The sequence below is a fragment of the Portunus trituberculatus genome, chromosome 48, assembly GCF_017591435.1.
Source record: "Portunus trituberculatus isolate SZX2019 chromosome 48, ASM1759143v1, whole genome shotgun sequence".
NCBI lineage: Eukaryota > Metazoa > Arthropoda > Malacostraca > Decapoda > Portunidae > Portunus > Portunus trituberculatus.
The window spans coordinates 29389919-29409387 of NC_059302.1; the positions used below are offsets into that span (position 1 = coordinate 29389919).

Here is a 19469-nt window from a genome sequence, read left to right on the forward strand (position 1 = left end):
TCCCACTCCCTCGCCCGCTCCCTCTTCCTTCCCATTCTACCTTCAATTCGTGACCTTTCGACCTCTCCCCTCTCCCTCCCTTATTTTTTGCTTCTCTCTCTGGCTCTCCCACTCCTCCCTTGTTCCTTCACTTCTTCTCCTCACCATCTGTGTCACTCAGTCTTTTATGAAGGTGGCTTGGGTAAAATGGACTCCAGTTTTGTTGTCTGTAATTATTCTCTTGGTATATTTACTTTAATTTCATCAAGAGTATTTTTTTTTCTTCTTATCAAGTTGTTAATTTTCGTGTAATAAATTGTCTTTTTTTCTTCCTTTAGTAATATTGTCACGTTTTCCTCTTTAGTTAGTTCTCTTATTTCTTTGTTTCATTTTGGTCGTTCCTTTATACATGCACTTTCATTAACGGACTCTTTTATTCCTCTTTCGTCCATTTCATTAAGCTTTTACTAATTAATTTCATTGTGCCTCTTTCTTTCTTTTCATCTCTTCATTCTTGCTTCATTTCTCTCCTATCTCTCCTTTGTTTATTCCCTTTTTTCTCTCTACCACTCCTTTCATACTTCTTTGTTTCTCACCTTCCTTTCTTCCCTCTATCTTTTTTTTTTCACCACTCCTTTTTCACCTCTTTGTTATCTTTATTACAGTGTCCTCTCCTTTCAACCACTTTCCTTTCGTACGTATCTACCTCCTCATGTTCGTCCTCTACGATGCTCCTTTCTCCTTTCTTGCCAGTCCTCCTCCTCCTCGCCCTCAGTACTACTACTACTACCACCTCCATCGCCACCACTACCACCAACAATACCTCTTCTACTCTTCCACTCCCCCGTCTCCCTCTACCCTCTGCATCTCCTACTGTTCGGCAACAATAGTGTTTAATGGAGGAAGGAAACAGCTGTGTTCCGACAAGATTACTGCACCAAGGCCATTTAGGGGAAATTCACGTGGAAATGACACAGAAGGGGACACTGAGAGATGCTAAGGGAGGCTGTGTCGCAGATGCAGAAAGGAGGAGAAGCTGCAAATCCATCGGGAACACAGGAGGTACGGAAGGAACCAATGCTAAATGGAGATGGCTAGAAACAGGAGGAGGAGGAGGAGGAAGAGAAGGAGGAGGAAGGAAATGTAGGTAAGAGGCAAGGAAGGATACTAGAGAGATTATCTTGGAGTGGTAGTGGAGATGAATGGATGAGAATGAGGAAGATAAAGTGAAAGAGGAGTAGGAAGAGATACTGGATGAGAGATGATGAAGATGAAGGAATAGAGATGGGATATAAGTGGATAGACAATGCTAACGTTATCTAGGGACGAATATGGGTGGATGAGAAAAGGGAGGTGGATAAGTGGATTGGGGACCGGTAGAAGAGGATTAATTACTTTTATTGTGTAGATGGGAGAGAAAAAAATAACGAGTAAAAAGTGAAAGGCTTTGAGATAAAAACACGGAAGATAAAGGCAGAGTGGATGCTGGACTGGGGCTTATCTGAGGGTGTTGGTTGAGCATGGATGTAAGGTGAAAGGAAGAGTGAAGGGAAGTATAATACAGATGTGCATGTCTAATACGTCGCATGTATTTTCCATCATCTCGTATCATCTAACTGTTTTCGACACTCCACAACACAAACTGCACAGACAAACATCTTACATTATCATCACTGCAGGTATCCAAGTAAACAAGGAAGTAGCCTATAGTTATATACCCTTGTACTCGTAAGGAAATGGCAAACACACAAAGAATGGATGGGACAAATAAAAATAAAGGCAAATAATCGTGATAAAAAACAAAGTGTAAAATATACGCTGCATAAAGTGACACTAGCCAAGAGTTAACGTTCTTTGTAGGGAGCGATGTGTTAAGTTTGCAATGTTAATTGTTGAGTTTCTTTGCACACTGATATAACTGATGAAAAAATAAAAATAAAGGCAAATAATCGTGATAAAAAGACAAAGTGTAAAATATACGCTCCTTAAAGTGACACTAGCCAAGCGTTAACGTTCTTTGTAGGAAGCGATGTGTTAAGTTTGCAATGTTAACTGGTGAGTTTCTTTGCACACTGAAATAACTGAAGTGACTGGGGTGTTAGTTTGCCGATCCATACAACTCGACTACACAACGACACAATGGATGTCGCACCTTTACATGTTGACGATAAAGAAAATGTGTTAATGCAAGAACACACAACACATGTATGCAGAACAACACACTCCTCAACTTGTTCGTAACTTTCAACAAACAATTACAAAATCTAGTAATTTAATAAGAATAAAGTTTCAAAATATAAACGACTTCTGAAATATTTACCTCAGGAAGTTAATTATTGCTTACGTTTTTTTTTTTTTTCATACTCGTATTCTTAATATATAAAACAAAACGAAACAGTTACGATTTTTTTGCTTTGGTTTATATACTGCATATATATTTTTCTCTTTTCTCTTTTTTTATCTATTTGAACCCCAACTTCTTTACACAGAGCAATGAAATATTATCTAGAAACATGAACCTTTACTGTCATGTTTTATCATCTTACTGCATGTATACTGTCTTTTTATTGTTTCACAGACTGCATGTACCATTTATTTCTCTATCTACCAACATTTATCTATCTACCTTCTCATAGACTGCAACAAATATTACGACGTCCATAGCAGCTTACACAAGGAGGGCCTCGCACATCACCCTGCCTATGAATATTTATGATTTAGAGAGAGAAGTTCGAATGTCAAGTGCAGCAGCGGGCAATAGCTGTGCGTTACGGTCCTTTCCAGCCACTCAGCAATGGTAACTTACGATCAATAAACAAGAAAAATATGTCAACCCAAAAGATTTTATTTAGTAATTTTGATTAATATGACAAAAGACAAGCTCTCTTCGTGATGGACGAAGGGAATTAGTAAAAGTAAAGCGTACAATATTTAAGTGTTTAAAATGATAGAGGAAAGTGAGGAGTAGAGTTGAGAGACAAAGTATTTAAGTGAAGGGGTGAATGGGTGTTGGATGAAGAATGTAGCGGGGAGTAAAGTCGAGAGACAATGTATTAAAGTGAAGGGGTGGGGGGCGTTGGAAGAAGAATGTAGCGACAGGAGAGGTGTGGCAGAAGGTGTGAGGTGATGTAGTGATGGGTGAGCGGCAAATGTGAAGGACGGGAGAGGAAAGGAAAGGGTCGCCGTGGTACACCATGCGTGCTTTGAGGTCTGAAGGGTCTCCAATCGCACGGGTTCGAATCCTGTCCACGGTCCGAGTGTAGGTTAGGCTTCCTCACTCGGGGCAACGGTTTCCTAGCGGGTGGGCTTTGTGATAGGAGGTACCACAAAATGTATCCTCTTTAGCCCAAAAACTCCCGTGAAAAGCCCACATGGTATGAAAAAATGAATAAATGAAGGTTTAGAACAAGAAAAATGACATGAAAGTACAATAGTAAAGCTCATTCTCTCTTCTTTTCACTTTATTTTTCAGCAGACAAACACAAAAAAAAAAAAAAGAATTTAAATAAAATGAATATATAAATAAACAAATATGAATAAAGATGTTGCCATTCTAACAACCTTTCATTCTAGTCTCTGCTTTTCTCACAGACACTTAACACCTCCAAGCTCAACAAATCTTTTCTAGCCCAACGGTCCACCTTCCTGTATACACTCAACCTTACATTCTGCCAACCCAAACATCGACTTATCCGCCAAACTTTTTTCATACCAACATTTACTCTTCCTATCCAAAACACACCTTCACCCAAACCCACTATGCACCCAAACTGACCTCCTTTCCTGGCTAAACACACTTCACTTAGGACTGCAATCATTCCTTTAACTAATCTCTTCCAATAACTCACCAAGACAACCTCCTATTCTCTTACACTCCTCCCCACAGACCCTTCCCTCAATAGAGAAATTAACAACTTAAATACTACCCAAGATCAATTTAATCCCCCTCCCCCTTTAATAGCCAAACCTCCAAGGCATAAGAGCGCCGGCACTCCCTAAGCCGCTAGCTACCCTGTGGAGGTGATAAACAACATAAGGGTGGTTTACTGGGTGATAACTAGAGGAGGACTATCATTAACGAGCAGCCCATCAGAGGGGGTGATGACTCCCTCAGGATGAAAGAAGGAACGGGAGGGAGGGAAGGAGAGAAAGGATAGCAATGTGGGACTTGGATGAGGGTGGGATGGGAAGGTGAGAGAGAGAGAGAGAGAGAGAGAGAGAGAGAGAGAGAGAGAGAGAGAGAGAGAGAGAGAGAGAGAGAGAGAGAGAGAGAGAGAGAGAGAGAGTTATACATTTTTTCATTAAACAATTATATTATTCATGTATATATACAGCACATTAATGCAGTCCCTAAACGCTAGTATTATGTAAAACTTAGATAACGTTAAGGAAAGAAGAAAATTAATATGGAGAAAAGTGCGTTGGGTGTGGTAAAATTTTGATAATGTTGGGAAAGAAAACGTGGAAGGAAGATCTAAAAGAGTGAGGAGGAGGAAAAATTACTAGAATTCCTTGGGTGGAGTATGGATGAACTAAGAGTCTTTAGTAAGTAATGTGGGGGAAATTCTGAGATGTTTGGTAAAGGGATAAAGAAGAAGCTATGAGTGAATTGAATATATAAGAAACAAGGAGATGGAAGCTGGGAAGTATGAAGGGATAGGGTGAGGAGTGAGACTGCAAGGTTAAGGGAATGGGACAGAGGTATAAATGAGAACAAGTAGTAATGAGGAAGGATAACTAAAAGTGTGAGCATAAGAATGATGAGGTAGTGGGTATGAGATAACTTTAGTACAATCCCTCCTCTATATCTTCTCTCTATTTTCCCATTAGTAAAGTCTCTCATCTCTCCACTTCCTATTTTCTTCCTTTAGTTAAGTTACAAATTCCTAATGACGTGAAATTATTTTTTGCTTCCTCTCCTACATCAACGCAATCTCAGCCGATCTGACCTCGGCTCCTGACAAAAAATACGTAATAAATTTTCCCTGAGGAACATCATAAAAGACTCGTGACCATTACACTATAATGAAATTGTTCTAATCACTGTTTTAAAGAAGAAATTACTTTGATATGTTATTTTTTTCATGAGCTTCCATTTCAATCTCCCATAACCCTATATGTATTTTTCCCATACTCCATCACTTCCCTTTTATCAATCTCTTATCACCTGTTATCTATCACCGCCGTTTCTTTATCACATCCATTCCGTTTCCTATTTTTTCAACCTGTTGCCTTTTACATCCTTATCTTCCTACACTGATCAGAGGAACATCCGTGATTATAACGAACCATAACCCAAGACGAGAGGAAGGGAGGAGAGGGTAAAGCGTCGCAGGAGAACAAACAAGATAAAAGAGGAGGAGGAAAAATAAGACAAATATGTACCAATACATCTATTCATCTTTAGAGAGGGTGTTCTTATTCTAGGAAAAGGTGTAGGAGGATGCAGAAATTAATACACGTAGACACAAAACGAAAGATGAAGGTGGGGAGGAAAAGAAAATGAGTAGCACATGAGCAGAGCAGAGAGAGAGAGAGAGAGAGAGAGAGAATGGCAAGGAATGGAATCAAGCATAAGAGGAGTAGGAGGAGGAGGAGGGAGGAGATGCACCTCTTATACGGTATGAAACTCCAACAACGGCACGGAAAATAATGATTGATGAAGTAGACAGAGGGAGGAGTGATGGGAGGTAATGAAAGGGTGGTGAGGACTGCAAGGAGGAGGAGGAGGAGAAGGAGGAGAAGGAGGAGGTGGTGGAGAGGAAAGGAAGGGTGGAGCCAGGGAGGAAACGATAAAGAAAAGGCGGTGTAGGGGAAGGGAGCAGACTATGAACTGATAAACCAATTAACTACTTTCCTTGTAAATATGTCAAATCTTTTCATTATTTATCTTTTATCTCCTAACTCTCTCTCTCTCTCTCTCTCTCTCTCTCTCTCTCTCTCTCTCTCTCTCTATCTTCTTCACCCTGACTAATATGATTATAATGAAAAGAGCGTTTGGTGTTTCATATTTGTCTAAGTTGTTTTGTTATATATTGTTCTGATTATAGAGGAGTTCCTTGTTAGATATCATGGAATATTGATCAACTAAGCTATAAATGAAGAGGAGAATGAAGTTTTAGTCATTCTTCTACTCCTCTCTCTGTATTTGACCCCTGTAATACATTTCCGTCTTCCTTCTTGTCACTTGTTTTGATAAAGTTTCTTCCTGATCAATTCCTGTATCCTGTTTGGCACTCTCCTGCATATTCTACTGTTATCTTACACACAACCTCTCCATTGACGGTAGACACACACACACACACACACACACACACACACACACACACACACACACACACACACACACACACACAAACACACACACACACACAGATAGAACAAGAGTAGCAACAAACCCACGTATTCCCTCCCAGCACACGCAACCACTACACAAACTCCTCCCTTTCAGTTCAAACTTAACCATGCATGCTCAAGTTCCCGCAAGTCACACCTGTAACAGCCTTCAATTAGGAGGGTCGAGCACACCTGTCGTGAGTTACGGGTCCCCACCGGCGGCTGCAGCAGGTAATGACAGCGTGGCCAGGACGTAAGCGTAACGAATGTGTAGATTATACGTAGCGGTAGACAGCGCTCAATAAGACGGGCATGCAGTTTGTCGCCGCGAGTGATAGCGAAGCGGGCAACCATTCGTCAAGATGCAATCCTAGTTAGGTGTGTGTGTGTGTGTGTGTGTGTGTGTGTGTGTGTGTGTGTGTGTGTGTGTGTGTGTGTGTGTGTGTGTGTGTGTAAAAAAGTTTCCAACACCCCGGGTAATTGAAAGATATTTTGTGAGTTATATAAAACAAAAAAAAAAAAAAGATCATATGGTTAGTTTAATTCATAACGTGAAGTGAAATTAGTGAATCGGTGGATGTGCTATGATTTTCTCCCTGCATGTTTCTTTTCATCTGTTATTTTCCATGTCTTACACACACACTGGGCGTACAAGAGTAAAAAAGAAAGACGTCAGTGAATACAGCTTACTTTTTTTTTTTTCACTTTTCTTGCCTCGTCTGTTATGTTCTATCTTCTACACGCAAGCGGCGGCAAGAAAAGAGAATAAGAAGCTAGAAAATGCAGATCTCTCTCTCTCTCTCTCTCTCTCTCTCTCTCTCTCTCTCTCTCTCTTTCGTACCATGTGGGATTTTCACGGGAATTTATGGGCTGAAGGGGATAATTTTTGGGGTACCTGCTATCTCAAAACCCATCTGCTAGAAACCGTTGCCCAGAGTGAGGAAGCTCAACCTACACTCGGACCATGGACAGGATTGGAACCCGTGCGCTTGAAGACCCCTCAGACCCCAAAGCACACATGGATCCACTCTCTCTCTCTCTCTCCCGGTGTTGTTTTTGTTGTGCATACAAAGAATCAAACCAAGATCTGCGGTGTGTTTTCTCGGTCTACTTTCTTTCGTATGTTAATCTGCGCGTTCTTTTTTCTTTTCTCTCTCTCTACATATATCATGTTTCGGCTACGCACATAAATAAAAGGAAGAATAAATGAATGCAGCAACTTTTTTCTCCCTTTATATCTAGTTTCATCTCTTTCTTCACATCCTCTTTTTCGGCTGTGTGTGTGTGTGTGTGTGTGTGTGTGTGTGTGTGTGTGTGTGTGTGTGTGTGTGTGTGTGTGTGTGTGTATGTGTATGCCGGCGCCGCCACTGCACCACAAGTCAGTTAGTCAGTCTGGCAGGCAAGGCAGCCAGTCAGTCAGTCAGTGAGTCACATTCCCGTCTAATGAGATACCGGACTAGACGCGAAGAGGGCTTAAGATAAACAGTGATTTGGCTCCGATCGTCGAATAGAACTGCCTCTGTTCCTGACGGGGAGACAGGACGGCTTTACGACCTCAATTAATGGACTGTATAAGGGGATTCCTACTCCTGCCACCGAGTCCCTACGCCAGAAAAGCTTTACATCCTCAAAAAATCTCGTTAGCGCAGCAGTAAGCAGGATGGCGGAGACTAGATCAGGAACCACCATGGCGCCAGATTCTCATTTTCCGTCCTTTCTTTGGCGGTGGTCAGGATGCGGGGATCTGAAGGTCGGCGCCATCAGACCTGTCAGCCCAGGTTAATGAGGGCTCACCTGGATTTAATTACCATCACCAGGCACGATTAAACTGAAGGACATGAGACGAGTGGCTCACGTGGCTCTCCAGAACGTGTGTGTACCCTGGGCATATTGTCTGCTTCTGTTCCTCCTCCTCCTCCTCCTCCTCTTCCTCTTCCTGTTCCTATTCTTTTTCTTTCTTCCTTATAATCGTCTTCTTGTTTATCATCCTACTCCCTTTGCATGGTTATTATGATTTTTTTTAATGCTATTCGTTAATTACTCCTCTTCCTTTTCTCTTTGTATTTTTAATATCTTCCACCTCCAAGTTTTCCCTTACGCTTTACTTGGCGTAATTCACCATCATCTTCACCATCGTTATTAATGCATGAAAGAAAATAGTTCTCTTTAAAAAAGTAATGCACCTCGTTAGGTAGCACACACACACACACACACACACACACACACACACACACACACACACACACACACACACACACACACACACACACACACACACACACACACAGTAACCTTACACAGCCATACCCCAGTTCATGGAAAGATTAACCCTTTCTTTCCCCATCCCAGGTAGCCGAGCTCCAATTTATCACACATCACCCAGGTAGGCAGGCGCAGCACCGCCATGAACCTGAAGGACGCGCAGGTCACTAGTGCATTCCTGGTCAGTAGTGAGTAGTCGTGGTCATGTCCTGTGATCTTTGCGTCTTCCTTTAACCCTTTACTTGTCAATGTCTATGGAAAATGTACATGACTTTTACTGAATGATAATAAAACAATTCCCGCCCTTAATTTTTTTTATGATTTCTTGAAAGTTCATTCATAATCTTAGTCAGAATATTTCATTACAAACAAGTGACAATAACCCAAAATTGAATCTAATGCTCCTCTTATGATCCACTTATTATCTACTAATGGGTTTTGATACCATGCTGTCAGTAAATTTGAGGATATAATATTGAAGAAAAACGCACCACACATTAAAAGCAAGCACACCAGGTACTAAGTTATATGACACATTGACTCTGTAACCTGTTCTTGAGCAAGTGTTATCTCTTTTACTGCTACAGTTGTCCTCTGCTAATATGCCAAAGACTGTGAGACTTGTTTGGATTGAGACACATGAGTAAGGCTGATATTGCTTTCTTACGTTTCAAAAATACTTTGCTAGAGCTCAGCACAAAAAATGGTGTCAAAAAATTTAAGGTATTGAAGAAGAAAATTGTTGAGCAGATAAAAGTTATACCTAAGAATGTAACATTTTTAACACTGCCTAAATACCACGAGGGTGACATCTGCACTTTCGAAGGGTGAATAAAAAGATAACCGATCGTCTCTCTCTCTCTCTCTCTCTCTCTCTCTCTCTCTCTCTCTCTCTCTCTCTCTCTCTCTCTCTCTCTCTCTCTCTCTCTCTCTCTCTCTCTCTCTCTCTCTCTCTCTCTCTCTCTCTCTCATAAATAACCCACTTCACACGTCAAACAATCAAGCGTCTCTTCCAACTCCACAAACTCATTGGGCGGCGTCGGCGGCAGTACATGACAACGAGGAGGAGGAGGAAGGAGAGGAGGAGGAGGAAGAGGAGGAGGAGGAGGAGGAGGAGGAGGAGGAGGAAAGGAAGGATCAGAGAAAGAGGAAGCAAGAGCAGATGAGGAAGAGAAGGAGGAAAGGAGATGAGATGATTGAATAGAGGAGAGGAAAGGCGAGGGAGAAAAAAAAAAGAAACTGGAACAACTTTAAAAGGAAGAGAGAGAGAGAGAGAGAGAGAGAGAGAGAGAGAGAGAGAGAGAGAGAGAGAGAGAGAGAGAGAGAGAGAGAGAGAGAGAGAGGAACTAACACACAGCGAACTGCCTGCAAGACTCATAATCCCCATTTAGGGCAATTAGTCTCTCCGGTCTTAGCAGTAGAGGAATACGGGGACAATGAGGACATCCAGAGGCCTTCCTGTCATAGTCTCGCTGGAGAAGGGAAGCGAGGGAGATAACGAGCTATATTTACCCTCTTGTTACAGTGTGTGAGTGTGTGTGTGTGTGTGAGGGAGAGAGAGAGAGAGAGAGAGAGAGAGAGAGAGAGAGAGAGAGAGAGAGAGAGAGAGGAAATTCCTTTACCTACAACTTAACAATTGACAAAGAAAAAAATAAATAAACATCAAACTAGAAATGTATCTCAGTAATGCGACAAAACATCATGAAAAACCAACCAAATTAAATAAAAGTGAAAAAAAAAATCAACAAAGACGGCGAAAGTTAACGAGAAACAAGAGATAGATAGAATGAATATGACGTGAAATGATAAAAATTAACAAAGATTATTAAAATGGTATTAAAAAAAATATTTAATTACAAAAGGCAAGATAAAGTATTATAAATGGGTGTTAGAAGCAGGACGACTAATGGATGGAGAAGAAAAGAGGAGCACAAAGGCCATTAGATAGGAAAGGAAGGAAGGACGGCACGGGGAGCATGACTGGAGTGAGGGAAAGATGATACCTCGCATTTACTCTGCAAACCGAGAAATGTTTGTGCGAGATAAGTGTGTGTGTGTGTGTGTGTGTGTGTGTGTGTGTGTGTGTGTGTGTGTGTGTGTGTGTGTGTGTGTGTGATGTGTGTCATGTGTACGTGTGTGTTTGGATTATTTCTAGCATACATGTTTGCACTTTTTTTACGACACACACACACACACACACACACACACACACACACACACACACACACACACACACACCACCACCACCACCACCACCACCACCACCACCACCACCACCACCATACCCTAAAACCTCTCTTTCACAACACCTCCTCTTACAAAAAATGGCATAAAACCCACAAAAAAACAAAGGCCCCGCTAATGACGGCAGGTAACAGGTAGGGCAGGCGTGTAATCATGCGTAGACGTAAGGCACAGACCATTTGACCCACAGGTAATTGATTCACCACTAAATATTGAAGGTGCTCATCAGGTAGACCCGTCGTGTGATCAAGGACCGAACACACCTGCAAAAACTGGGTCCAGGTAAGACAGGTAAGACGGTAAATGGGTAATAAGGACAGAGAGAGAGAGAGAGAGAGAGAGAGAGAGAGAGAGAGAGAGAGAGAGAGAGAGAGAGAGAGAGAGAGAGAGAGAGAGAGAGAGATCGCACAAGATAAGAATAGAAGGAAAGGACAGGTAGACACAAACACAGAAGGTTAATCAGGTTGAATTCCGATGCATCTGCCTCCACACACCTAGATAAAATCAACCAATGGACAGATGGATGGCAAATGCAATCTTGTATCAGTAAATGCAAAGTACTCATCGCTGCTGGGCTAAATACACATAAAAGGCACACCAATAAAAAATAGTGGTTGGCAAGGTCCAAAGGGGAAAATACTTTGAGGCCAGAACTAAAGCTAATCGTTCATTACATTCCATTATTGAAAGCGTTAAAAAATCAAATAGTGATATTAAGCAGCTTTGGCAGTGGTCAGATCTCATTTAGACCATGCATCGTATATTATATAATTTTGTTAAGAGTCAGTACAGACCAGAATAATTGAAAACAAACAAGGGATGTGTGAAATATTCTTTACGAGGGAAAATTACAGCTTTAAAACTTAAATACATTCATTAGAGTGGCGTATATTAAGTGGAGAACTGATAAAGGTAGTTAGTGCCATAAGGGATGTAACAAGAGTGATATAAACAAAATTCTTGTGGTTTAGAGTTTTCAAACTTACATTTGTTAAAGACGTGTGGCTCTCATAAAATAATATATAAGAGGCTTAAAAACTGTAACAAAACTGATATACACAGGAACCTAGATAATGTTTATTTAAAAAAAAAGATGAAAAAAATTGTACTTCAAATAGTATGTCTGATGACTTGAATAGGTTGATTTCTGATGGCATGATAAGCTTGGAAGATAATGTGATAGATCGATTTATGAGAAGAGACAATAGGTGGGTAAGGTTCTGTATATATACGTTTTATACCGGGACAGCCACACGTAAACATACCGAATTCTTGCTGTTTCCATAATCCTCTAATGATTTTTTTCTATGAGAGGAAGGATGGGAGGAAGGTAATGAAGGAAAGGAAAATAAATTTGGCTTGTTACGAAAAATAGATAAGGAAAGCAAGAACCAAAGAAAGGATTTGAGAGTAGATGGAGGAATTTGAAACTAAGAAAGACATACTGACGAAAGAGAGAGAGAGAGAGAGAGAGAGAGAGAGAGAGAGAGAGAGAGAGAGAGAGAGAGAGAGAGAGAGAGAGACAGTTTTTTTTCTTCATCACTTCCACCCACAACCACTCCTTCTCAAAGCCACACTACTCGCTAGGGCAGAAACACAAACAAACAGATGGGGACACAAACACCTTCCCTCGCTGTATAAACACTCCAGTCCCTCCACACACTCCTGGGATGCTGAATGGGAGGGAAAGAGGCTACCTAAGTTATATAATGACTCGTGATGGGGAAAAATAACTAGAAATAGAGAAAAAAGATAAATAATTAAGACAGTTCTGGGTTTGAAAGGTACTTCTCTCTCTCTCTCTCTCTCTCTCTCTCTCTCTCTCTCTCTCTCTCTCTCTCTCACTCACACACACACACACACACACACACACACACACACACACACACACACACACACACACACACACACACACACACACACACACAGCTGCAGTTCCTCGCAAAAATATCGCAGTAACAAAAGGGAATAAATAATGGATAGAATAGAGATAGCAAGACTTAGAACAAGAAAATTCAACATATTCTACACGTCACTGGAACATTTCGCAGCCAACAAAGCTTCGTTAAGTACAATTCATCTTCTCTAAAAGACGTGTCCTTCTGAACTGATGACATGATAAAATATAACCTCCCTCTCCTTCTCGCTCTCTCTCTCTCTCTCTCTCTCTCTCTCTCTCTCTCTCTCTCTCTCTCCTTCTCCTCCTCCTTCTTCTCCTTCTCCCTCTTCGTCTCCATCTCTCTCTCCCGACCTTCGCTTATAGTATGTATCTTTTAACCCCTTCTATTCGTGGACGCATTTTTTACCATGAATTTTTGGTGTGAATAGACGATTTTATTGACATTAGGAAGGATCTATGGAGGTCAGAAGATTAATGGCCACTGTCTTCACTATTCTAATTCCCCATATGAGTTTCTGAATCTGTATAGAATCACCAAATAGTAACAATAATTAATATGAAAACGTGCCCTGGTACTGAAGGGCTTAAATCGACTTAATTTCCCATCTTCATCTATGAGTTTGAAAGAACCATCATCAAGGAACGTAAATGAGAACATGAATGTGTACATAAATAAACGATTGAAAGAACATGTTAACATAGGATGCATACGAAAATGAAAATCAAAGCATAGAGATAAATACATGAGAGAGAGAGAGAGAGAGAGAGAGAGAGAGAGAGAGAGAGAGAGAGAGAGAGAGAGAGAGAGAGAGAGAGAGAGAGAGAGAGAGAGAGAGAGAGAGAGAGAGAGAGAGAGAGAGAGAGAGAGAGAGAGAGAGAGAGAGAGAGAGAGAGAGAGAGAGAGAGAGAGAGAACGTTTCGTGCGTCGAATGAGGTGGAGTCAAATTCTGTCTTTTTTATGTAGACAGTTTATGATGCAGGGCGGCACGGATGACGGTGGGACAGGTAATGGACGGGGGAGGGAGAAGGGGAATAGGGAGGCAGAAATAATGGGTGAAGGAGGTGGATGGGTGGAAGGAAAAGACACGAAGAGATGAATAATGTCTAAGATAGGCGGTGAAATGGATGCCAGGAGGAGGAGGAGTAGGAGGAGGAGGAGGAGAAGGAGGATGCCAGGAGGAGGAGGAGGAGGAGGAGGAGGAGGAGGAAGAACGCAAGGATGAACAAGCAGCAACAGGCCTACTAGTCCTTACCAGGGAGGGTGTTTGTGGATTTCTCTATCTGAACTAATGGTAGAGGAAAGGATAGCAAATGTTCCTAAGAAGCGGAGGAACAGGTGGAGGAACAGGAGGAGGAGGAGGACAAAGATAAGTATTGCAGGCTTGAGACAATTACAAAGGTAAAGGCAAAAGCAAACAAATAGAGCAGTTAATGAAATAAAGGGAGTAAAATAAATATGAGGATAAAATATTTGGGGTTGCTTTTTTTTCTTTCATCGTATGTAATATTCTGTTTTATAAATGATGAGCATAAAAAACTGCGTTACGATTAAAGTTCGCGTAATTCTAATCAATTGAAGTAAGTGTTAGAATCACGTTAATTGCTAATACTTATAATCCATTTTAAAACAAAGAACACGGAAGCTGTCATCATCATACAAATACACATAAAATAAAAAAAAACACTACGTTTCAAGCATTAGTCAGTGTGCCAATAACATCCAAGCCACCAACATGTCGGCTGCTACTCATCAATCACAATTAGTTAAACTGTTGAGACTTTTAACATAGCTCGATTAGGACAACATACAAAACTGGAGAGTGCAATCAGTAAGTTTTTCAAGCCAGCCAGAGTGAGGAACATAGTATTAATAGATAGAGATAAACCTCCTCTTCCTGCTGCCTTTCTTTCGTCTTCATATTGCTAAGACTTGCATTGATTATGAAGCTGGGCAGGATTAAACTCTACAATCAGTAAGTTTTTCCAGCCAGCCAGAGTGAGGAACATAGTACTATTAGATTAAGACAAACCTCCTTTTCCTGCTGCCTCTCTTCCGTCTTCATATTGCTAAGACTTGCATTAATTATAGGCATGAAGCTGGGCAGGAATAAACTCTCTACTTGACTCTTCTGATTGTAATTGTTCGTGATTTAATTCTCAACAGGTTTGATCCTTGATTATTTCTCTTCATATTTTCTTTACAGCATAAATGAAGACATGAATAAGATAGAGGCTTATAAATGTCAGGAAAGAGAAGGATATATGTTTGGGATACTTCTATTATGACGTGGTGGAAGGGTGGAGTGGCTGTGAGATGAGGTGCTATGTGAGAGGAAGAGGAGGAGGAGGAGGAGGAGGAGGAGGAGGAGGAGGAGGAGGAGGAGGACGGTTTGTAACTCCTCCCACAACATCTAAATTCTTTCACCAGCATATACCCAAAGCACACACACACACACACACACACACACACACACACACACACACACACACACACACACACACACACACACACACACACACACACACACACACACACACACACACACACACACACACACACACACACACACACACAGAGCACATGACCATTCCTTAATTAGTTGACTGTCACTCAGAACAAAACTATTACATGTATGTTTTTCCTAAAAAAAAAAATTAATATTATAATATTTCAATCAATACAAATTAATGAATACTTTAATGTAAAAATGGCAATAAATGATTACTTATACTTAATAAATGAACATCAAATCAAAACACTAAAAATGAAACAAAAATATTAAACAAGAAAGATTCAATACTAAGAAAAAAAAATAAAAGAAATGGAAAAGGAAAAGCGAAACACTCCAATCCTCAGCACGACACCTCATTTTCATCATCATTCAATAACTTTTCAAACACAATACTTGAATCCTGAGAACCACTGTATATGTGTCTTAGTACCCTAGAGTGTAGACCACCACTGCTATCCAATATGTCCACCCTTGCACCCGCCATACATCCAAACACCCTTCATTCTACCCTTCCTATCATCACCTTAACCATCTTGTATCATCTTCACCTCCTCACTGCTCACAAATTACTCTTCCACCCTTCCACCCCTCTCTGATGTCCATATACACTATACAGACACGCCTTTAACCCCCTACTCCCTGCCTCTACTCCACTCCTATGCTCAGCTGCTCCTTTCCTCCTCTGCTTCTTCTCTCAGCCCCCGTTCATGCTGAGACAAGAGGGTTGATGACAGCACCGTGGATCAGCAGAGGCGTGGGAGATGCTGACACAGAGAGAGAGAGAGAGAGAGAGAGAGAGAGAGAGAGAGAGAGAGAGAGAGAGAGAGAGAGAGAGAGAGAGAGAGAGAGAGAGAGAGAGAGAGAGAGAGAGAGAGAGAGAGAGAGAGATTATGTCATCTTCTTGGTTCTTTTCTTACTTTTCTCCAGTTCTCTCCGCTCTAACTACTTTTTCTTTCCCGATCCTTATTTCTGTTTCGAGTTTTTCCTTTCTTTTGTGCTAAGACTCCCACATCTTTTTTCCCTCCTCCGCTACAACTATCCAGCAAGCTTTGAACTAAGCAATTTATTAATTTCACCGCTACTTTATAGTATTATTCAAGATAAGCGAGGCGATAACATTCGTGTCACACCTACAAGGTACAACACGGGTGAATGATCCAGTTCATCCACCCGTACCAAAGCATGATACACCGCTATTATAGAAGAGGAAAGGAGATATTTTCATTTTCGTTTTACTTAAAGGAATGGGTCTACATTTTTGGCGAGTAACCACTATCAAACATATAATTACATTCGCATACATTTTCTTTTTTTTTCAGCTTAGCCCAACACATCGAACTGTCACGTTCAATCTTCTATCTAAACCATTCTTATATGTAAGGAAAGTTATGAAGGTATAAAATGTATAACAGTTAAGTTCGTGCTCACTTACCAGAAAGATGGTTTTATCCGCCTAAAAGAGACGGACGTAATTATGACAACCCAGTAACAACACATGCACCACAACATCAGATAACAGCAATGTGAAAGAAAAGTCATTCAAAGGTACTCACCTTGCATAACAGCTTGGGTGTGTCTCAGAAGACTTAGGTTCAGCTTGATGGGCTGCGAGGTCACGTGGAAGGCCGCCTCGGCACTGCGCCCTTCCCGCACCTCAGCCTTGGACTTGATACGCAGGAAAAAGATCATGATGTCCCCTGTCCTCACCCTGCCGCTGCAGGTGCCCTGGGCGGACACACCGTCCACCCCTAGGGCCTCAGAGCCGGGAGAGGGGTCTTCTCTCTCGACCACTGTGGCTTCCTCCTCCCACTCAGGCCTCTTATTTACCGGGAGGTGCCTCAAGTGTCTCCTGCAATCCTCCTCTCCCTTCAGGAAAGTCTTCACTTGGACTGTTACCAAATTATAGAACTTGTTGAGTCCGTGGCCGTGGTGTGACCCGAGGTGGACCACTTTGGCCACTACCACCACGTCCGCATCCTGTACCGCCTGGTCCACGTAGTCCGGCCAGCAGGCCAGCACCGGCCACACCACCACCAGAAGTAGCGTCAGGGCGCCACGAAACAACACCATGCTGAGGAGTGATTATCCTGCACACCAGACACTGAACCATCACAACACCACCACTTCACTAACACACGCCACCGGCACCTTTGTTACATCCGGCCCACGCCTCCTGTAACCACAACCACCACACACGGCAGCAGACCGCAGCCTTCTTCAGCTAGCACCGTCACCTGCGGTGTCAACAAGATCCAGTCTAGTGTGAACGGCAAGCACGGGGCGGGTACAGACGGGGCGTGGCGGTGCCCTCATGGTTCTCGTATTACGGAACTGTCTTGCGGAAGTCTGCAAGTGAAGGATATATATTAAGCATTTCAGTGTCCATTATAATTTCCATTCTCTCTCTCTCTCTCTCTCTCTCTCTCTCTCTCTCTCACACACACACACACACACACACACACACACACACACACACACCGCATAGTGTAGTGGTTAGCACGCTCGGCTCATAACCTAGAGGGCCTGGGTTCGAGTCCCGGGAGCGACGAGGCAAATGGGCAAGCCTCAATGTGTAGCCTTATCTAGCGGTAAATAGGTACGGGATGTAACTCGAGGGGGTTGTGGCTTCGCTTTCCCGGTGTGTGGTGTGTGGTGTCCTACCCGAAGTTCGGTCAGTATGAGCTCTGGGCTCTTTCCGTAGGGGAAAGGCTGGCTGGGTAACCAGTAACATGGATAACACACACACACACACACACACACACACACACACACACACACACACACACACACACGCGCGCGCGCCCGGTAGCTCAGTGGTTAGAGCGCTGGCTTCACAAGCCAGAGGATCGGGGTTCGATTCCCCGGCCGGGTGGAGATATTTGGGTGTGTCTCCTTTCACGTGTAGCCCCTGTTCACCTAGCAGTGAGTAGGTACGGGATGTAAATCGAGGACTTGTGACCTTGTTGTCCCGGTGTGTGGTGTGTGCCTGGTCTCAGGCCTATCCGAAGCTCGGTAATAATGAACTCTGAGCTCGTTCCGTAGGGTAACGTCTGGCTGTCTCGTCAGAGACTGCAGCAGATCAAATAGTGAAACACACTTACATACACATACACATAGACACACACACACACACACACACACACACACACACACACACACACACACACACACACACACACACACACACACACACACACACACATACACATAGACACACACACACATATACACATTCACATAGACACACACACACACACACACACACACACACACACACATACACATAGACACACACACACACACACACATACACATACACATAGACACACACACACACACAATAGTGCCAGTCCGTTGAGTTGTAATTTATCATTCAGTTTCCCTTTTCCGTAATTCTTCAATTTATTTACCAACTGCACTATACTTGGAAATCAGGGATTAAATTAATTACAAGTAATTGGAAACTCAAAACTGGACGCTACATTTTTGTGGCGTGACTGCAACTCTCAAATTCATCTGAAAAATCATTAACAGACAAGAGGTTAAAAATTTTCTCACCATCCCGCACCTATACTAAGCCTGCACCTGAGAGAGACAGATTCTCGCACTATCTACCTCAGCCGCTTGGCAAAACCACTGGCATTGTGCGTCCCTCCCAGCGAGACACGTGCCGGGTGCAAGAGCTACACAGCCACATAAACCTCAATTAATATCTATAAACCTGTACCCGTGCAGGCAATAAGCCACGCACGGATTTCGCACCCTTGCCAGGCGTGTCTGAAGAGTGACGGAGGATCGCTGCGCCTAACACACTTCCTTACCTCGCTCACGTCGCGCACCACGCCTCTCCAGACTCCATCTCTGTGCAAGTACTGACTGATGCCTGATGATTCGCACCGCCCGAGGACGTTCGCAGGGGGGGTAGGGATGGTGATGGGTGGGTGGAGTGAAAAGGAAGGGAAGTAATGGCCTGGGGGAGGGAGGGAATGGTTTTACGAGCTAGTTTCTTGTATTTCACCTTATATGTAATCCATCTAACTTAGAAACTTTATACACATTTTCACAAGACAATTTTTTTGAATGTATAACAACGCGGTGCTTCGTCTCAGTGCTGACGAAAAATATCTAAGACAGTAAAGTATTTTTCATGTTAAGTAGTTACCAAAAATTGACTACGCGAGCGACTCAACAAGTCACTCATTGCGTCATTCACTTTCCTTCTTTTCAGTGAATGT

The 19469-nt window shown here is 42.3% G+C and overlaps 1 protein-coding gene across 4 annotated transcripts in view; it reads right to left on the minus strand.

The window, feature by feature from the left end:
- LOC123498954 (agrin-like) overlaps window positions 1–19469 on the minus strand; it is an 849095-nt gene that overhangs the window by 712010 nt on the left and 117616 nt on the right. For all 4 annotated transcript variants that reach the window (XM_045246556.1, XM_045246559.1, XM_045246558.1 and 1 more), the window contains one exon: window positions 16788–17580. In XM_045246556.1, coding sequence (XP_045102491.1) covers window positions 16788–17304 — 517 coding nt within the window. In that variant the 5' untranslated portion in view covers window positions 17305–17580. The remainder of the gene's footprint in view (window positions 1–16787; window positions 17581–19469) is intronic.